Source organism: Grus americana, chromosome 15, assembly GCF_028858705.1.
Source record: "Grus americana isolate bGruAme1 chromosome 15, bGruAme1.mat, whole genome shotgun sequence".
NCBI lineage: Eukaryota > Metazoa > Chordata > Aves > Gruiformes > Gruidae > Grus > Grus americana.
Window position 1 is genome coordinate 10201767 of NC_072866.1, and position 19452 is coordinate 10221218.

The 19452-nt window shown below is 45.2% G+C and overlaps 2 protein-coding genes across 8 annotated transcripts in view; one reads left to right on the top strand and one right to left on the bottom strand.

The window, feature by feature from the left end:
- The first annotated feature begins 775 nt into the window (after positions 1 to 775).
- Positions 776 to 5395, top strand: B9D1 (B9 domain containing 1). 3 transcript variants are annotated; one of them, XM_054843623.1, is made up of 8 exons: positions 776 to 914; positions 1174 to 1242; positions 1344 to 1455; positions 1526 to 1622; positions 2101 to 2163; positions 3380 to 3447; positions 3639 to 3790; positions 5082 to 5395. In XM_054843623.1, exons 1-7 carry the CDS (start codon positions 795 to 797, stop codon positions 3782 to 3784), a joined length of 675 nt encoding a protein of 224 aa, XP_054699598.1. In that variant the 5' UTR covers positions 776 to 794; the 3' UTR covers positions 3785 to 3790; positions 5082 to 5395. The 3 variants fall into 3 exon arrangements, with proteins under 3 accessions (XP_054699598.1, XP_054699599.1, XP_054699597.1); XM_054843624.1 differs by having other exon boundaries at positions 3639 to 3751; XM_054843622.1 differs by having other exon boundaries at positions 3639 to 5395.
- Positions 5396 to 14904: 9509 nt separating this feature from the next.
- Positions 14905 to 19452, bottom strand: part of EPN2 (epsin 2) — a 44616-nt gene continuing 40068 nt past the window's right edge. For 3 of the 5 annotated variants that reach the window (XM_054842764.1, XM_054842766.1, XM_054842763.1), the window contains 3 exons: positions 19328 to 19420; positions 18177 to 18392; positions 14905 to 16579 (listed from right to left, as the gene is read on the bottom strand). In XM_054842764.1, coding sequence (XP_054698739.1) covers positions 16242 to 16579; positions 18177 to 18392; positions 19328 to 19420 — 647 coding nt within the window. In that variant the 3' untranslated portion in view covers positions 14905 to 16241. The remainder of the gene's footprint in view (positions 16580 to 18176; positions 18393 to 19327; positions 19421 to 19452) is intronic. The other 2 variants (XM_054842767.1, XM_054842765.1) reach the window with 1 other exon arrangement.

The following is a 19452-nucleotide window of genomic DNA, read 5'->3' on the forward strand; positions in this document are numbered from 1 at the left end:
TGCCTTGTTTGCACACAAAATTCACCCCCTCCTTTTAATTAGAGCGGGCTAATTAAACCAGCACACTCCCATTTCCTCCCCTTCCCACAGTATGTGCAGCCACATCCAGACAAGGGCCGTTATGGAGGCACAGCTTGCTCCAGTAACGCCGGGGAATGACCACCTTGCTGCGGGACACCGATGACCCTGCCAGCCTCTCCCTCTCCTCACACCAGCGTGGCTCATGAGGCTGACCCTCCAGACACCACAAAAGGCCCCATTTCCCACCGATCCCAAACGCCTTTCCTCCCTGGAACACACCTCGTAGCTCCGGCCCTCACCCAACAGCGGCGGAGCTGCTTCGGCCCAGCCGGCAGCAACATCTAGTGGCCGTGGCCTCGGCGCCTGCTGCCGGGAGGAGGCCCCAGTCCCCTGGCTGCACTTTAAAAAGAGCTTACTGGGGTCGATATGCGCTAATATTAAAAAAAAAAAATAAATACAGAAATTTCGAAATATGAGGTGGTATGAAGAACGCACGGGGAAAGCGGCCGGCGGGCCTCAGTCCCGGCCCCTCAGGCCTGCTGGGGCGGCCATGAGGGTGAGGGGGCTGCCGGGCCAGGCCGTGGTGAGGGGAGCAGCGCTGCCGGCGGCACGGCCCGCACCAGGAGGAGGGATACGGCTGGCCCCGGGGGTGCTGCTCGCGTTTTGAGGCGATTCTCCCGCGTTTCGGAGGCGGGAAGCCCCTTCTGAGCGGGCGCTCCGCGAAGCGCCGTCCGCCGAGGAAGTCTGTCCCAGCCGCCGCGCCGTCCGTATCCATGGCAACGGCCGGAGCGCGGCCCCTCGCAACGGGGCAGGCCGCGCCCGGTGCCATGGCGGCTGCCGGCAGCCCCAGCGTCTTCCTGCTGGCGGTCAACGGGCAGATCGAGAGCGGGCAGGTGAGCGCGCCGCGACGGGCGGTGGGGGGGGCCCTGCCGGCCCCCAGAGGGGCGGGGAGCCCGGTCCCCCGCGACACAGCCCAGCCCGGGCCTCATCAGCGCCGCCCCGGTATCGCGGCCCCGTCTCAGCCGTAATGCCAGTGGCGCGGGTTGGCCCTCAGAGCCCCTAACCCAGCCCGGCCTCAGCCCCGACACAAGCAACGGGGGCTGTCCCTCAGCCCCAGTAATTCCCCACCAACACAGTCTCTCTCTCCCACAGTTCCCCGGATTTGACGACCTCTACTGCAAGTTCTGCTTTGTCTACGGCCAAGACTGGGTTCCCACAGCGGTAGGGCCCCACTGAAACCCAGCCTGCCTGCCAGGCCCACCGCCAGCACACGTGTAAGGGCTCAGTGCAGGGCCCTGGCTCATGCCACTTTTTCCCCCCAGGGCCTGGAGGAAGGCATCTCCCAGATCACCTCCAAGAGCGAGGTGGCACCCACCACACTTGTCTGGAACTTCCCCATTGACATTACCTTCAAGAGCACCAACCCATCCGGCTGTGAGTGCTGGGGGGTGGCGGGATACAGCTCGCAGACCAGGCACCCCTCTCACACCCACTTCTTTTGCAGGGCCGCAGATCGTCATCAGCGTCTATGGACCTGACTTTTTTGGAAATGATGTGGTCAGAGGTTATGGAGCTGTTCATGTTCCCTTCACACCTGGAAGGTGAGGTGACAACCTGTTGTCTTTCAGGACTGAAATGAAGATTTATTTCCAAGTTATTATGTTGTTTTAGAAACAAAAATGTTCCCATATCTCCTTAATATGTCTTGTTCATTTGGTACAAAGAGCATGGATTTTCTAGCAGCAGGCCCTGGTTAGTAACTAATTTTTTGTAATCCTGTAGACAACTGTAAAGCCAAAACTGGCATTTAGGAAGCCCCAGTATGAAGTGCAGTACATTACCTCCCCCCCCCGTGACTCTCAGCACATGCTAAACTTTCATTCTTGCCCCTGGAAATGGAAGAAATACACTTTCCTTTGCAAACAAACCCTTTCTTTGCAGAAAGTATTATACTTTGAGATGTTTAGTGGTCTGATGTGTCTGAAATTCTGGTACATTTATGAATATAAGAAGCCTTGCCAGTGCTCCAGTACTATTTGGTTAATTTTTTAAGTTCTGTGCATCTCATGTTTGTTTTAGGCATACAAGAACCATTGCAATGTTTGTTCCAGAGTCCACATCTAGACTGCAGAAGTTTACAAGGTAATAATTAAAGACTTTTTTTTTTTTAATGTCCTTCTTTCTTTTAGTCACAAAGGTATATCTGGCTGCTCACTGGTGCATACATGCGAATACTTTATCATAACCAGATAGTTTTGAGTTTTGTAGGTAAAAATCACATTTTTAGATGTCTAGATCTTCTGAAGAGCTTTCTTAAAACACACTAACTACCTGCTTGCAGTAATGCTAACTCATCTTTTTTTCATTCTCACATTTCAACACTGTTGGTTTGAAAGAGAACTAATTTCAGCAGAGCAGACTGTGTCTGAGCTCCATGTTCCACAGGTTGATTCCTACCAGTGGTGTGACTTGCAGAGGCACTGCTTACACTAATTTTACTGAGCATTTTAGTTGTCACTGGACTGTAGGGAGGTGTGCTGCAGTCCATCCCTCAATCTTACTGTAGCTAGGGACTTCTCCTGAAGGATAGCCACGTTAAGAGCAACTTGGAAAGCAAAAGCAGAACATGGAAAAACAATTCCCAGTTCTACCTTTTCTTCCATCTAGAATGCATTTGCTGCAAGCTTTGTCTTCCTCACACACACACATATTCCTTCCAAAGGAGCAGTCTATACACAGCAGCTGAGGGCATTAAGGCTTTTTCCTTCCATTGTATTGTTTAAGTACAGTCTGAATGATCTTGTTCAGTTTTGGATTGCCTGTACCCATGGAGCCTACCCTTGTGCAGAGCCAGCCTTCTGGTACTTGAGCACTTTGGGTCAGAGCCAGCGTTGGAATCCCTGTGCCCGACCATCAGGATTCAACTGATTTACTTTTCTTCTCTTTATGATAACCTTTTTGTAGAATCTACACTGTAATTTGTATACTTTTATATTATGTGCACCTCTGATGTATTCAAAATATTCAAGCCTTTCTGTTACTCTGGGTAATCAAGAGTTTAATCAGTTTCAAAAACATCTTTGCCATAGAAGGGTTCTGTCTAGCCCACAAGTAACTTGGATGTAACATAATGTGTATGAAATTGGTTTCATTTTTTCCCTTAGGGAGACAAAACTTATCTTTGATCAAAGTAGATCAGCAATAAAGTGAATCAATCTTCAAAACTCTCTACTGCAAACAAAAGCTGGGAGTCTCATTACACCTCCCCTCTGTCTTTTTCATGTGCATATAAGTAACTATGCAAATCTAAACACTAGTGGATGTATCCAATTGAGTATTTTCTGTTTTCTTCTCTGAGTTGGTTCACAGGAAGACGGCCAGAATTTACTGACCCCAGAGTGGTAGCACAGGGAGAAGGAAGAGAAGGTAAGTCCCTGCGAGCTCCTGGCTGTGACCCTTGCACAACAGCAGGCCACAGCTAGGCCACCCGTCTCCTGTTGATAAAAAAAAAAAATAGTTGTTTCTGCCAAGATCAGTCCTACCTGGATATGTGAGGACTTCAACAACTATTCAAAAACCTCTCTTAACCAGTTTTATTCACGTCTTCTTTCTTCTAGTAACACGGGTGCGATCTCAAGGCTTTGTGACCATTTCCTTCAACGTAGTGACCAAAGATATGAAGAAGTTGGGCTATGACGTCAGCCCGAGTGACATGCAGAACCCCTCTCTGGTGCCTGTTACAGAAGGGATTCATAAGTATTGAACTCAGGTGTGGGATGTCCAAAAGCTCACAGAGAAGTTAAGCACCTTGGGGCTTTTTGTGGCAGATGGAAACGAGTATCTGACTAACCTGAGAAAATTTCACTTGAGACCATTACTCCAAAAAAAAAAAAAAAACCAAACCAAAAACCCAACCCATGAGGCTTTGGACTAATTACCTAAGTATAATCCTTTCAGTGAGCCTACAGGTTGAAGTATTATGTAAATTAGTGTCATCACATAACATTTAACATTTTTATGAGTCATATCAGACTCTCTCAAAATACCTGTAACAAATTATTTTTTATAACAGCCTTTTGTACACTCTTTATATATTTAAAGAATAGGAAAGTTTATAGTTGTAGCAGTTTTCCTGTGTTTAAACCATCATCACAAACCTGGTTCTTTTTACTGATCTTTTTTTCTGGTAGCAATGGGAAATTGAAATTATTGCACCTTCCAAAAAGGAGGGGATATGGAAACATTCCAGTGAAATGCACACGCACGTCTCTGTGCCATGTGCTTTCCTCTGCAAAAGGAACAGCAGTTTTCTTTATAATCCCACATAGTCCTGTAGAGTTTGTGCAAGTAATTAAAATAGCTCATGCACTGCAGAAACAAACCTTTCCACATTTTTTCAATGAAGCAACCTGGGCTTTTACGTTTGGAACAAGATGATGACTCTTCCGTTTCCAGATTCTATTTCTGCATCAAGCTTCAGGAAGGAAAAATAAAAAAGGACATCGGTTTATTTTAGAGGAGACCATGGTGTTAAACATAGCCTTGCTGCATAGCTTTAACTTCTGGTAGAACAAATTGCATTTTAAGTGCAGATATTGACTTAAAAATAAACTTTAGGCTCTGCAAAGAAGGTAGAGTCTCAGCAAGCCAGCTACACGTTTAGCTCCAGATCAGGTACCAGAGCCTTGTGCTGCTTCACACTCCCTTCAGTGGGTCCCTCCAGCCAGTACATTACAAAGATAACATACCGTGGCTTTAGAAAGGCAGTAAAAAGGCAACATAGTGATGTCCAAGTCTGCCACACTCGGGTTTTCTGTCCCATTGCACAACCTCAGAGGACCGAAACGCTGTTGGTTGTTAGCGGGTGACAGGAGCTCCAGCGCTGTTCTCGGGTGTCTGCAGCATGAGGGCACAGAGCTGGCCATGGCCTGAAGGGCTTCTCCTCTGATGTCTTGCCACCCGCTTTCACCAAATCCCGTTCTAAGCTAATGTTAGTGCTGCTCTTTTAGGCTGAATAAGCCCAATTTTCTAAAAATATTTGTTTATCTTTCTACTGCTAGGGTTTGTAGCTGTCTGTGCCAGAATGGATGTTTCTAAGTCCTAAACCACCCAGGATCTGCTATTCTTACAGGTACAAAGAAGTGTATGCTACAGTGAAATGCCTAATTGCTTAGTCATTTTCATGTTTAAATTTGGGCACGTAATCTCGTGTTTGACTGCAAATACCACCCTGTAAGTGAACTACCAAGACCTTGAAACCGTAGAAATAAAAGTAGTACCAGAGTGTTGAACTGCAGAGCCTCCAGGACATGTATCAAATAAAGCATCCAGTTAGAGATGGTTATTATATCATGCTGAGCAGTGTGACTGAATAAATATAATTTCTGAAAAGATAACACGATCATTGTAATTTTGCTGTGATCATTAACTTCTTTTGTAGTATTTATAAATAGTTTTCCAAACATGGTTACAGATGATTTTTCATCTCTTACTTTTTTTTCCTGTCTTGTTTTTGTTAGTTTTACACTTCCAGTAAGTTGCTCCACCAGTTGTTTTGGCAACTGTTGTAATCTCTGAACTGAGTCATGTTGGAATCCAAATTAATAAGTATTTCCTGTTGGCTCAGAGGAGATTCTAGGAATTTTGTTTCCTTTTCAAAAGTATTTGGGAAGCAGTTAGCTACAGTAGCAGGATAAATATCTGTGTTTGAAATACTTGAAAGGCAAACATTAAACCTACTACCGCTTAAATATCTTTTTCCCTTGAGCACAGTTACCTGCCCCCATTCCAATTAGAGCAAAACTGCAGAACAGAGATTCTAGTCACGAGAAACCTGTTAAACCCAGATAAAGCCCAAACTTCATGCCCACGGGGGCGCGGTGAATTTATTCACACACAGCTTTGCAGCATGGTACTGCGACCCATTGCCTGAATCGCTCCTGTTTCAAATAGGTGGATTCTTACCACACTGAGACCGATCAAAACCAGCGTGTTTGCACAGCTCCACCGTTCACAGCCAAGCTGCAGGGACCCTCAGAAGAAAGGTTAAAAAACCAGAAACAGTGAAAAGCAAGAATTTTAAAAAAACACACCCCCCCAAACTCCATAAAACAGTATTTAAGATACATGACTCTCTAAGCAGATCCCACACCGCATTATTAAGGCTTTTTGCCTATTGTCTCTGGGTTTGGGTGGGTTTTCATTGGGGCTTTTTTGACTCCTCAGTGTCTCGAGCATGTTTGCTAAGAACCTGACATACCTTCTTCAAGGCCTTAACATGTTTAGCTTGTGAGCGCTTCTCGTTCTGACACAGTTTGCTCCTTACCCAAAGGCACATGCGGGGGTGATGTTTTCAGCATGTGTTTCCCGAGTTCAATGCCATTCCTTTGTTCCGAGAGGCAACTGTTGATATCTCTCAAACATGCTCTTCTCCCAGAGACAGGCTTGCTGCTGCCTTTGTAATTTTCTGGAAAACCCTCTCTGGTTTAAGTCTTTGGTCCTCAGGCATGGCAGAGCATTTGCAGCTGTTTCACCCTGGAGAGAGTCTCTGCTCTCTTGACAGAGGAGTAAAGACAGACACAACGCTGTGCTGCTGAGAGCGGGTGACATTAATAAGGAAGGGATTTATGACCCATAAGTGTTCCTTGCAGTTAGTGTTAAAGGTTAAAAGAACCCATGCTTTAAGAACAACCAAATCCCTGAAAAACCCAGCCTGGCTGTAGTGGAGGCTCAAAGTAATTTCCTTTTGCCCATTCTCCAGGCAGCTGTAACCACCCTGCTCGTTTATAGTTAATCATTCTCCCTTTTATTCAGAACTGGACTGAAATTCCCAACCCCTTGCAACACAGATGGCAGTGCAAGGCTGTCAGCTGCTGCTGCAGCTCCTGTTCTGCTACGCTTAAGTCTCTCCCAGACAGTGAAATTGGCTGATATGGGCACGAAAAAACCCTTTGTTCAGACCACGCATCCTGACACAGGATGAGGCTTCGAGCCCATCAGGACCCTGTGAGACCTGTTGGAGGTGAATGAAGCCTGTGAGAGAGTTGACTTTGCAGAAGCCCTCCTCTGCTCTCCTGCTCTGGAGGGGCTTTGGAGAGCGCTGCCAGCCGGACTGTGCTCACTTCACGGGAGAGTTTTATTGCCATCACCATGGAAGCCACCCTGGGAGGGAGACAGCCAAGGACACGGACTGAACAGCAGCTTAGGAATCAAACCCTCCAGAAAACAGAAAATCATTTGTATAGTCTTTAGGAACCGATATTTGCAGCCCTTTCTACCAAAGCTAGAAACAGCAGCATCAGCTCCTGCCCTCTCGTGGCAGTTTTCAACCTTTAGGAAGATGTTAGAGGTTGCCAATAACAATTAGCTAACAAGATTGCATGAAGGGCGCTCAAGATTTTCCCCTTCCTGCATGGAAAATTGCTCAACGCGATGGTGCCAGCTGCCCTGCCACTGCCCCTTGCCCTGAGAGCACGGGGCAAACACCTCCCAGCACCACGAGCCACCTGAGCTGCCTTGCAGGGAGCGGAACTGAGCCAGAAATCTGTGCATCACTAAGCGCTCGAGAAACCGTCTTTGTCCTGAGGCTAGCAAGGCTATTTTGCAACAGCAGTATTGCAGCAGCTAGAAGTTATCTCCATCTGAAAGCTGAAAATGAGAGCCTCGCAGATGGATTAAAGCTGACAGCAACTGCTCCCCAGCAGCAGTGGCGGTTTAAGAGCAGGAGCCTCCTGTGAAATAATCCAAATGAAAAAACAAAAAAAAAAACCCGAACCAAAATAAAACACAAAACCACAGAAGCACAGAAGAGCCAGATTTGAAGAAAACTGAAGTTTCAGCTCCAACTCTACCTGGGCTTGTCACCAGCAGCGTTCCAGATGACCCGTTTGGTGCCAAGGTCACCAGAACTTCATGCCAGGACCCGCTGCCTGACGAGACAGGGGGCTAAATGGCCTGAATCTGCGGTCCCGGACATGGGTCCATGGGGTGACAGGAAGACAGGACAGCTGGGGGCTATGCAAAATGAACAGCACCAGCGGTGACAGAGCCAGGCTTGCACCCACAGCTGCAGCATGGAGCCCGTTTGCAACTGGCCAGGCACCGCCAGCACGAACCACCTTCCTCTGGGCCTTTTCCCTTTAGTCTGGCAGTGCCAGCAGACAGCACCAAGCAGCAGCTGGACGAGTGGGTGGCTGCAGCAGAGCCCACAGAGGACATCTCCAAGGTGCCCCTCGAGCAGCTCAAGGAACTGAGCCCCCCATGAGAGCACGATGAACCACCCCTCCTGCACCCACCACCTTGGAGATCCAAGGTCCAGGCACACAAGCCTGTGCCAGCAGCACGCCTGGAGCAGTCACCAGCAGCAATTTTGAACATCTTCCAGGCCATGCAACCCCCAATCAGAAACATGGGAGAGCGCTCAGAAAAGGCTCAAACCCCAAGAGCTGAGGCACTCATGGGTGTTTGCAAACCTCCACATTTGAAGCACAAGAGGGTAAAAAAAAAAACCACAAAACTGCAGCTCCCAGCAGAGAGCAGCCAGCACCCTCCACTGTAGCGTAACAGGCTGCGGAGCACAAGGACAGTGGGTTAAGAGGGCTGGGCTTGAGGCAACAAATTTCCAGCGCCTGGCCATCTTCAGGGCACAAATCCCGTTAGAAGCCATCCTTTGGCCACCGAAACCAGGCCTGAGCCCCCAGGAAGCCCAGGAGGCTGCAGAGAAGTGAGGGTGCAACACAACCCACTTTCGCGGCACGGTGCAAGTGATTCAGTCTCTTGTCCTTCAGAGGGAAGATCAGCAGAAGCCTCTAACTGCTGTAGGTTTCTATTTTTATACCTCTATTCAGGCCAAGATATTTAAGTACCTAAATTCACCTCAGAGAACATCACTACATTTAGTGCCAGACTTGCTGATGAAGACATTAAAAAAAGCAAAGAAAAACCCCACTGCCACCACCCAACACAACCCCAGCCAGCCCACAGTCTCCATGCCATATGTGCTGTTACACCAAGGCAGAACTGGCTCCCTACAGCTAGGTTAAACCACCGAATTTCATTTCCTGGCCAAAAAGCCTCTCAAGAACATGGACCCTGTGGCCTGATTTTCACAGGTACCATGTTCCCACCTTGGTGGGGCACAAGGAAAGTGTCTGATGATTTTCTGTCTCAGAAATTACTAGAAGTGGTTCAGCCACAGCGCCACGGAGAATCCCACGTGGGTTAGCAATAGCATGACTGGTGGGACAAGTCCACGCTGAGTCAGCATCCTGCGGAGGCTGTTCAGCCTTTGTCTCCATCTGCTCCAGCAGCCGGGCATGAAGTTCTCCTCCAGCCCCTGCCTAGTTCAGCCGTGCAGTGTGATCCCACGGGCCGTCACCGAGGCCGGGAGAGCAAGTGGCTTCACAAAGGGGTTATTAGGCAGCCGTATCAGTGACTACTAAAGGCAACATCTTTGCTCCAGGAAGGTCTCTGCCGCCAGCAACAGGGCCCTGGGGTGGATCAAACTCCGATCTGATCTAGAGCAGCTCCAGCGTACAGTGATTAAGCAGGGCTGAAAACCACAATGCCGTACCTGCTTGTGAGGATGCCCCAGAGCATATTTGAGCAATCAAACTGCAAAGCTGGCAGCACTGATGTCCTGGAGAGATTTCATGTCAGGCAGCAGCAGGCAGGGAGCTAAGACAAACTCCACCTTTACTACTGCTTTATTCCAACTATTTGAAACATCATCAATTTTCTTTCACCTGAGAATGGGAACGCAGTCACTCAACTAGTGACACAATTTTTGAGAACTGATCAGGTAGCACATCCAGGCTGTTCTTATAACTGCTTGCTGAACAGCCACGGATGATTTTTAATACCTGCTCCGTCCACCCCAGCATTTCATCCCGTCTAGCAGCACACGCCGCCTGCACCCCTCTCTGTGCTCTGCACACAGCAACTGTCTGGTGGCCGGGATGTTCAGGTGGTTTAGAAACATTTTGCACTTCAACAGCGTTTCTGATCAGTTCCAATGCAGGTCACCACTAACAATTCTGCTGGTCACCAGTTTACTTACCCATAAAGTTTGCAGCACTTCCCTGCCCCACCCATTAAACAGGCACTGGAGAAAGGATAGATTTTCCCCTAATCTCCTCAATGAGGTATTTACCGAGGGTCTCACTACTTGCTCTACGTTTGGTCCAGCTACGGGCTCCCCCAGCAAAGCCAGAGGACACGCTATGTCCCCCCAAGGCATCTCCCTGCTCCCCCGTTCATAATTTACTATTTCAGCCTCTGCAAACCACTGGGTAGTGTTGCACTGGTAGGATGCCAATCCCCTATCAAACACCGGACTGCTGCCAATTAACCGCCCTAATGGGCAATCTGCAAAGATGTCTGAAGCCCCGAAGGGAGTAGGGACAGGGTATTTCCACTCATTGAAACCCCAAGACTTCAACAATTATGGGGTACAATCAATTGACAGCAAAACACGAAGAGACAGGATCGCTACCACCATATGCAACACCAGCTCTTTGCTATTTATAATCCTGAGCTCCCAAACTTCTGTCTTTACAAAATCAATGTTCACTTGTGTCCCAACTCACAAGACAGGGAGGAGATTACCTAGGAGAAAAAAAAAAAAGGCAGAAGTTTTTAATGTCAGGGGCTGTATAAATCATGTTGGTTCTCCAAAATGTAGATTGCAGGCAGTTGCAGAAGTGTTGCCAAAGCCATAGCATGAGCTGGCCCAAACCATTTTCTCACGGTTCGATGAAAACGAGCGGAAGAGCAGAGTTGCACCACTCAGCCCAGCACAAACAAGAGGTAACGGCAATGTACATATTCAGCAAAAACACTTTGGCAACACCGGTGCAGATGAGGGCAAGCCTCTAGATAATACTTTATCCAGATAGCCCTTTTCCTCCACAAAAGCAGGCAAATACCATCTCACTTCACAGAAGAGGAAGAGGAAGCCCGGGACAGGGGGAGAGCAGCTTGCCCAAGGTCAGAGGAAGGCTCAGCCACAGCCAGATCTCTCTCACAGCAGGTTTTATCAGCCCAGGCTCCCTCCGGCACCCCCTTGGCCTGCAACAGCCTGCAGTATCCAGCTCCTTTTGACAAGCATTACAGAGTCATCACAAAAGTTTCCACTTTGAGCCCTTCCCAAATCTCTCCTGTAGCAAACACCCTTATTTTAAAGTGTGCAATTTCAAGAGGCCAGAGTAAAACAGTGAAGATCACCACAGAGAAAAAGAAACCGGCCAGAGGAGCAGTAATCACACGTGCAGGGAAGAGCCCTCCCACACAGGAGCGGAAAGCGTCCTTCCGAAAAATGAGAGGTACAAAAAGCAACAGGTATCTGGCAAAGGAGGTTTTTCCATTGTCCTTACCAGCCCAAAGAGAGAAGCAAAATAAATCAAAAGACCCGACCAGAGGCGGCCTCACTCTCCAGGGAACCGGAGCATTACTGGGGCAGTGGGTTTGCACGACACCCGCAGCCAGATCTGTGGTACAGAGCTGAAACCAAACCAGATGCTTTTTCCCCCCACGGCTGCCTTTCCAATAGTCAAGTCTCCAGCATCGCTGCAGTTTCAGCATTAAGAAATTAAGTATTTGATTAGTGATCAGTCTGATTGGCAGCAAACCATAGCTACAGGAAACCTGGATGGGCTCTGGAGAGGTAGCTCTTGAAATAGCCTGCTAATGAAGTACCCTTCAATTTAAACCATCCCAAATTAGAAGCTGAAATCACTTCCCAGCTGGAGGCGGGCTCGCTGCTACCCCATCTGCAAGGCCATCGATCAACGGAACAGAGCCAAGGCTGCGGGAAGGGCAAGACTGAACTACTGCAAAAACAGGAAGCAAGGACTCCCAAAGTCACTGTTGCCACAGTTCCCCAACCCTTATTCCACAAGCAATGGCTTTAGTCACGCCTTCCCCCGACTTCGGTCTTGGCAAACACGGAAGCCTCCACCGAGGCAGCAATTGATCGTCCCTCCAAAGTGCCGTTTAAAGGGTAACGTGGTTTAAAGAAGCAATCCAGCCGCCTGCAACACAACAAGTCTTCATTTTTATTGAGTTAGTAAGGTCTCAACTGATTCCGATTTAAGTGATCTATAAGAAACTCTCCTTTCTCATAGTGAGAGCAGGCCTGCCCCAGGAAAGCGATGAATGCATCGAAGAAATCACATCAACAATGTACAAGAAGCATTACTCTCAATATCAGATTTCTCCTAGCACCTAGGACTCATAGCACAAACCTTAATCATCTCAACCAATCCATCAGTTTTCTCGAAAACTAAATCAAGCATGGCAGCAACAGCTTTCTTCAATGGGATATAAACACTACGCAGAGTCTTGAAAAAGCAACACGGCTGGAATATAAGCAATACAATTTTAATTCTGACCAGTCACCTACAAACCCCTTGTCTTTCCACTGTTCTGATGGCATTATTAAATATCACATTTGTGACATCGCTCGGGAAAAATGACACAAAGATACAGACATTATGATACAATAGTACAAATGATAAATTATTTATACAGTAAATAATGTCAATAGTCAGCACAAATTCATAAAAAGCAGCCGGCTCCCAGTATTATGAAAACAGTTTGGTAAATATTTAAATTGTAACACTTGTAAAGGAAGCAAGTCTTGTGAGATTCTGCTGTGAAAAATAAACCATATATTTCTCCACAATTTGTGCAATATTAATACATACAGTACACATTAGAAACTGTAACAGCAAAAGGGAAGATGGATAACAATAGTTGTCTTAGCTACGGGACTTCAAAAAGACTGTAAACACCACAACCCACCATGGTTTTCCTTCCCTGTCCCCTCAGTGTAGTTTAGTATCTATATAGTATAAAACTGAATAAATAACTGAGCTTATTTTGGGTTTAAAATTATGCCAAGATTTTTTTTTAATTTTTTTTTTTACAAAATATTTAACACTTTATCTTTGGTCAATTTGACCAGTAAGGCTATGTTGGGATACTAACATTTTAAAAATCAAAAGCACTTTTAATATTTGCAAGTGAGAAGAGAAGGGGAAGAAGGAAATGCATTTGGAGAAATACGCCAGAGCAGATGCAATCGGATATGCACATGTCCTCCATGCAAAAAGAAGCGGGAGGGCGAGGAGGGAGGAAGAATTATTCTGGAGAGCAGTTAAATTATCGCGAAAGAAGAGATTTACCATTCTGGACACAACTGAAGCTTCACCTGGCTAGGACAGCAACCGCCGGTCAGCATTACTGCTACAGCAGCCCAGGCCTGCAGGGCGCCCGAGACACAGGCATGTCTCCAGCGCAGGAACCAGGCAGATTTACCAAACCAGCTGCTTATCCCCTGGAACTGGCTCCTGCCACAACCCCCGGGTCAGGACGGCAATCTCGGCACGGTTAGTCTTTAGCTTCGTGCTGTACAGCACCACAGTCTGGGCTGAGCGCTCTTCAGAGTGCTTTGTCATGGTTTATTGTGCGATATATGTCTATATATATATAATGTAAAAGTAATACAGCTCTTACAGAAGTGGCTTGGTAAAAGCGACATTTTGCCATTCAGCAGTTTCATTAAGCTAGGGCTCCCTACCAGACCAACAGCATGTTTTTATCAATTCATGGTGACAGATCATGACTCTGAACTGTAGATGACTTCTTCATTGTAAATACTTACTATCAACCCCATCCAAAACCAGTCACCTAGTGTTTAATGAGAGGATGCGGTTAGAATTTTTTGGCCGAATAGACAATGCCCCATCTAACTGTTGCAAATGCATTCAGGTGACAGACTAAGGGAAAAACCATCAAGTGACCTCAATTCAACTGTTCATAAAATTAAACTGGAAAAAATAATGAAGGATAAATCTTGCCACAGATCAATTGGAAAGCACTTCCCCCCCTCCCCCACCCCCATATCTGCAAGAATCACACCCTTCCTGGCCTACGCTTTTCAGTAACTTCAACAACAACAAAAAAGTATTTTTCCTTACTCTGAAAGGCAACATGAATGGTTTTTTGTTTTGTTTTTTTAAAGACATACTGGGTGTGGACAGTAATTCTCTTTCCTCCTACATAAAAACAAGAGCAGATGAATATTCTGAATCCCACTTGCAAATTCAATAGCATTCAAGAGGACAGAACAATCTGCATAGAAACATCCACACATTTAGCATTCCATATACTAATAGAGCTACACTGACCTACACAGCTAAAATCTGTGATTGTACCCTAGATTTGATAGTCTTTCAGCCTCCCCTACCCACCAAAAGATATAACCCAGTCTCTTCCAGCTTAGCCAGCCCCTCCTTCCTGCGGTACACCACCCTAGCCTGGCACAGTCCCACACAGCATCATTACACCAGAACACACAACTCTGGCAATTTCTTACAGCTTCCTTGGGTTTTTGTTCCCCCACCCACCCCCCACCCCTTCTAATTAGGGAAAGGCCACCAAGACGCATCAGTTCATTCACAGAGATGCCCTCAAGGCAGCAGCAAGCACTGGGACATCCCGTTCCACATGCTCTGCGGACGTTTGCGTGGCTTGGGAAAGCAGAGCTCAGAAATGTTGCTGTCTTCGAGAAGGCCAGGTTTCCACCAGAAACACTGGCTGAAACCTGAGCATGGTTTAGTGCCGATGAGTCCAGACATGCAAGTTAAAGTGTATAGTTCAGCTTACAATTAATAGTTGTAAATGGAACCGGTTATTAATATGGAGTGCACCTTTCATTAAGAAAAATTAGTCAATAAGATTAATGAGTCATGTTTGTACACTAGAATTTAACTTCTCAAATGTATTGCAAGAAAAAACAGCCTCTCTTCTGATCTTCATAAAGGCTAAACGTCTGTCCATTTTGGTAATTGGAAAACAGGAACAAATCAAGGGAAAGGCGACTTTAGTGTTTTTTCTTTTTAATGTAGTCTTAAATCAGGTTATGCTCAAATTCATCTAAAAATAATTAGTCATGAGAATTTGTTCTGATTTGCATTATGAATACTTCATTTAAAAGTAAATATTTTAGTGTTAATCTTCCCTTTTAAACTCTCTTTACAGAAACAAAGAGCTAAAACCATAAATAAGAGGGCATTAAAACCATAAAAATGACATTTGCCAATATCTTAATTTTTCAGCCAGACTTGATAAATCTATCAAAACCAGACAGTTAAATAAGAACCACATTATAAAAATTAGCAAAAAAAGGACTATTAGGTAACTCTGCAAACTCAAATATGAAACTGTACTAAACAAAATATGTGCAAAAGTATACAAGAGTAACTGCATATAGCAAGGTTAAGCCTGAATTAGTTTTAAAGCTTGCCCCGGTGAAATTGAATTCAAAGTTGTCCCACTGTATTTCTTTTTTTCTTTCAACTCACATTGTAAGTCAAATAAAAACAAAATACACATGATAACTTCCAAACGAAGCTGGTACTGGACAAGCACAGAGCAGGACACTCACTCAGCACGAGTGCAGCATGCCACTCACAGAGAGTTCCTCAGGAGTCCTTAGAGAGTAGTGTACAAATTCAACACTGCATACAACAGCACACGTTATACTCGACAACTTGAGAATGTTCTTGGGGGTCTTTTGTCTGTTTTTTTGTGGGTTTTTTTCCTTCTTTTGAGACAAGCTTGCTTTCTCGGTCAAACCTCTGATACGAAAGCAGTGCGATTTTTGCGTTGCAATGTTTAATGCATAAAAACCAGCCACCTGGGCCCTCCGAATCGTTCTCTTCTAAGAGTAAGGACTATGGGTGAACCAACAGTCTAGAACTGCGTATAGTTATGTGCAAAACATTCACTAGCACTCTGAATCTCAGGTCTATCATATGGGCATAGGAAGTGACAGATGCAAGTAAATAGTAATTTCAGGATCCAGCACATCATCTGACATCTACAAAATAGCCAACGGAGTTTAAAATGGCAGGTTCTCCCTAGAAAGTGTATTGAAATGATTAACAAAGTAACAAAATGGGCAGAATCTAACTTTGGTGAAAAGTCTGAACATTTCACATAATGCTCAACAAGCCAAAGTAAGGTACCATCTGTAGCAAAGACTAGATTTAGATTAACTGGTAAGTAGAGACAACTCTTCAAAGATCATAACTGTAAACTGCAAATCTACTTCCGAGTCTCTTACACACCGTTCAGTCCACACAGGCCACGTTCATTTCGCTGTAAAGACTTCAGCCTGGAAACACTATGAAAAGAAAGTTCCTTTAATTGGGTCTTTATAGGAGGAAAGGGTTAGTTGTATTTGTAGACTGGGATGCTGACGGCGGGATTCCCGTACTGTGAAGAGGTTGGGTCATTGATCCTGCAATGCTCACGTTCAGCCCCTGGCCCATTCTTGTTATAGATGCCACAGTGCCCATAGCTGGTATCGGTGCCATTCCCACAGGCACTGGGGCCATGGAAGACAGAGGTATTGGCTCCATGCTTATCGGTGGCACAGCACTGAAAGAAGGGCTGGTTCCCATCACAGGACTCGCTCTCATCTGATTTAGAGTGAGTGGCTGAGGCTGATTCACCTGGAAGGGGTTGATTGGAGTTGGTGCTGTGGCAGCGCCTAGTTTTGAGAGAAGAAGGGGGAAAAGGGAAAGAGATCACAACCCCCATAAACACAATGGTTTGGAGATCCTCTTTTCTGGCAAAGAATGCACCTTCTGTACATCCTCACATGCTCCCAACCCCAAAACACCCTGTGGAGAAACCTGCATGGATGCCATTCAGCAAACTAGGGCTAGAGTGGTGTGCAAGTACAGTCTGTCTCCTTGAACCTATCAGTGCCACAAAACATCCCTTTGTTGACCAACAGTTCCCACTTCTGATAGTATTCACTGGAGAGATGGGTTCTAAATTTGGTTAGCTGGAACATACCTAACCATGACATCCAGATCACCAATTTATTTTTTTTGAAACGCTACTTAAAATGTGCATTAGAGAACTGCAGGCTCTCTGTACTCCTTTACTGCAATCTGGTTGCTGCAGATTTGTGCATTTGCTTCAAGATCTCATCCAGTCAACTCCATTTAAAAGCTGTACATGTTTCTGGCACTAAATTTTGACAAGAATTCATAAAGTAAACAAGTTGTTTCCGAATTACAGCAGTGCTAGAAAAAGCAGAGAATAACTTTCCCAGCGTTTGAGGTTCTTTGGACTGCTGCCAACACTACAAATTCCTTTTACCGTATATGTATAGCGTTACTTGGATGGCCCAGTGACCCCTTATAAACTTTTTGTAGTAACCGGTAACGGCAGATACACAAACTTCCTCTTGCTAAACACTGCCAAGGCTGTTCAGAATGACTTTTTATTAAACTCCTTGGGTAGGAAAAACTCATTTTTTCCCCATTGGAAGAGGGAAGAAAATAAATACTGAAATAGCATTTTAAATTATTTCACCATACTAACGTCACATAGGCATTGCAGTGCATATGAACAGCTTTTAAAAAATACATACATCTTCCACGTGTTTAGCGTCACCATCTAAGCCTGCTATAAGGCCCACCTCTAACGGGGCCAATTTACAGGACATCTGCAACAGCCTTTTTTTTTTTTTTTTTTAGCACTGAGAGGGTGTTTTGATCAAAACTGGTTTATCACACTAGCCTAAAGACAGCCTAACAAGGAACCCCCTAAATTATACTGCAGAGTTAGCTATATGAAACATCAGGTCACAGTCAGAGATGCTACTATGCCTGCTGTGGCACAAGCAAAAGGGTAATTCCTACCCGCTTCCATGAGAACCTACTACCTATTACCCTCCCAAAGGATTATCTGGTGGCAAACGTTCACATCTTACCTGTTCTGACAATCAATCAGCTTTAGCTCAGCCATTTTTAATAACCCAAAGCCACCTTCTAACACAGATCATTTTAAGAGAGCAAGTGGAAAAGTGGAAGAAAAACTGATTGAACAAAGCTCAGTCAGCAGATCAGCAGCAGACACAAGAGTAGAAACTCTGCATTTTCAGGGTCCAGCAGCATGCCCTGAAACCATGCCGCCTCACCCTCCTGCTCTCAGTCATGACCTGTTGGCTGAAGCAATCAAGAAAAACCAGCCCAAACCAGCTTACATTAAATCAAATAGGACTGAGTATGCAGGGTTTTCCTATAGGAAGGGAAAGTTAAAATAGAAAACTGAAGGAACATGCAGAAACAGACCTGGCGCCAAGAATGGATTCAGTGAAGTAACAGGTTGGGGCGGCTTAGACACCAGTGAATCCAGGTTCACCAAAGCAGCATTGGGGCCCAAAAAAGACTCAGGGGTTTTCCGAGCTGCACTTTGTTTGCTTGATGTCATGCTTGAGTGCTGGGAATCAAAGAGATCAGGACTTGTGGTACCGCTATGCTGAGATGGCAAAGTGGAACCTGATTCAGCTGGAACAACACAAAGAGAAAAACAAAACTTATCTCATTAATCTACATAGTCAAGCAAAGAAAACCTTGAAGTCTCTGACAGCAGAAATGTTTTAAAATGTAATGTTTGTATTAGTGAGGTTTAAATGTTTCAGTACATGTTACACCCTTATAGCATGCAAGCAGATTAATGTTCTTTAGAAGAGTATGAAGAAGCTACAGTTAGAATTGCAGTGCTCTACTGAAGGTGCTACCTAATTTGCTCTGGTGAATATTCTCACAGCTATGCTGCAACAGATGGGACTAAGAATTTCCAAGGAAAAGATATTTAAAAGCCTTGGTTTCCTCCCTTGCACTATTCCACAGCTGCACCCTTCCTAGCTAGATTCCACCCAGGTTTTCTCTTTTGTGTTAAAGAAGCCTAGCCCAGCTTTGAATTACTCACTGTTCTTTCAAGCAGAACCATCCTGAAAGTACATAGTATCAAAGCACTTACATGTTAAGGTCTGGCAGTTTTTATTTTAGTGAGTAACGACCAAATGAAAAATAAATTAAAACATTCATAGAAGTGTATTTTCTCATCTACCTACTATTGTTACACACTAGAATTTACACACTTGAGAAATTCAGTCAACATCGTTCTGTTTGAGCATGAGCCATACTCCAAACACACTGGATACTGTAAATTTAGAAGTCAAACAAATTTCTGGGTCAATGCAGCAAAAGGTAACAGAGTGAAATTCTATGGCTTACAATGCAAAAGGCCCATTCCCTATTAGTTCATGCACAGGCCAAAATGTTAACGACAAGCTTTTACTGCTGCATTATCACCAGCTTTAATCTTTTCCTTTGTGAAAGTGAATTTTATTTATTTTTTGAAATAAAATTTAAGGGTAGAGACATTTGTTGCTGAGACTATCACCCAAACGTCCATGTGCTAAGAATTTGATGCATACCTGGCTTTTTGGAAGTTCGAAGTGTGTCAAATTCAGAAAAATCATCTTTAACTGTACCATTCAAATTACTGAAGAGGTCAAAAGATGTACTTCCTGTTCAAAACAACAAGACAACCCTGTCATTA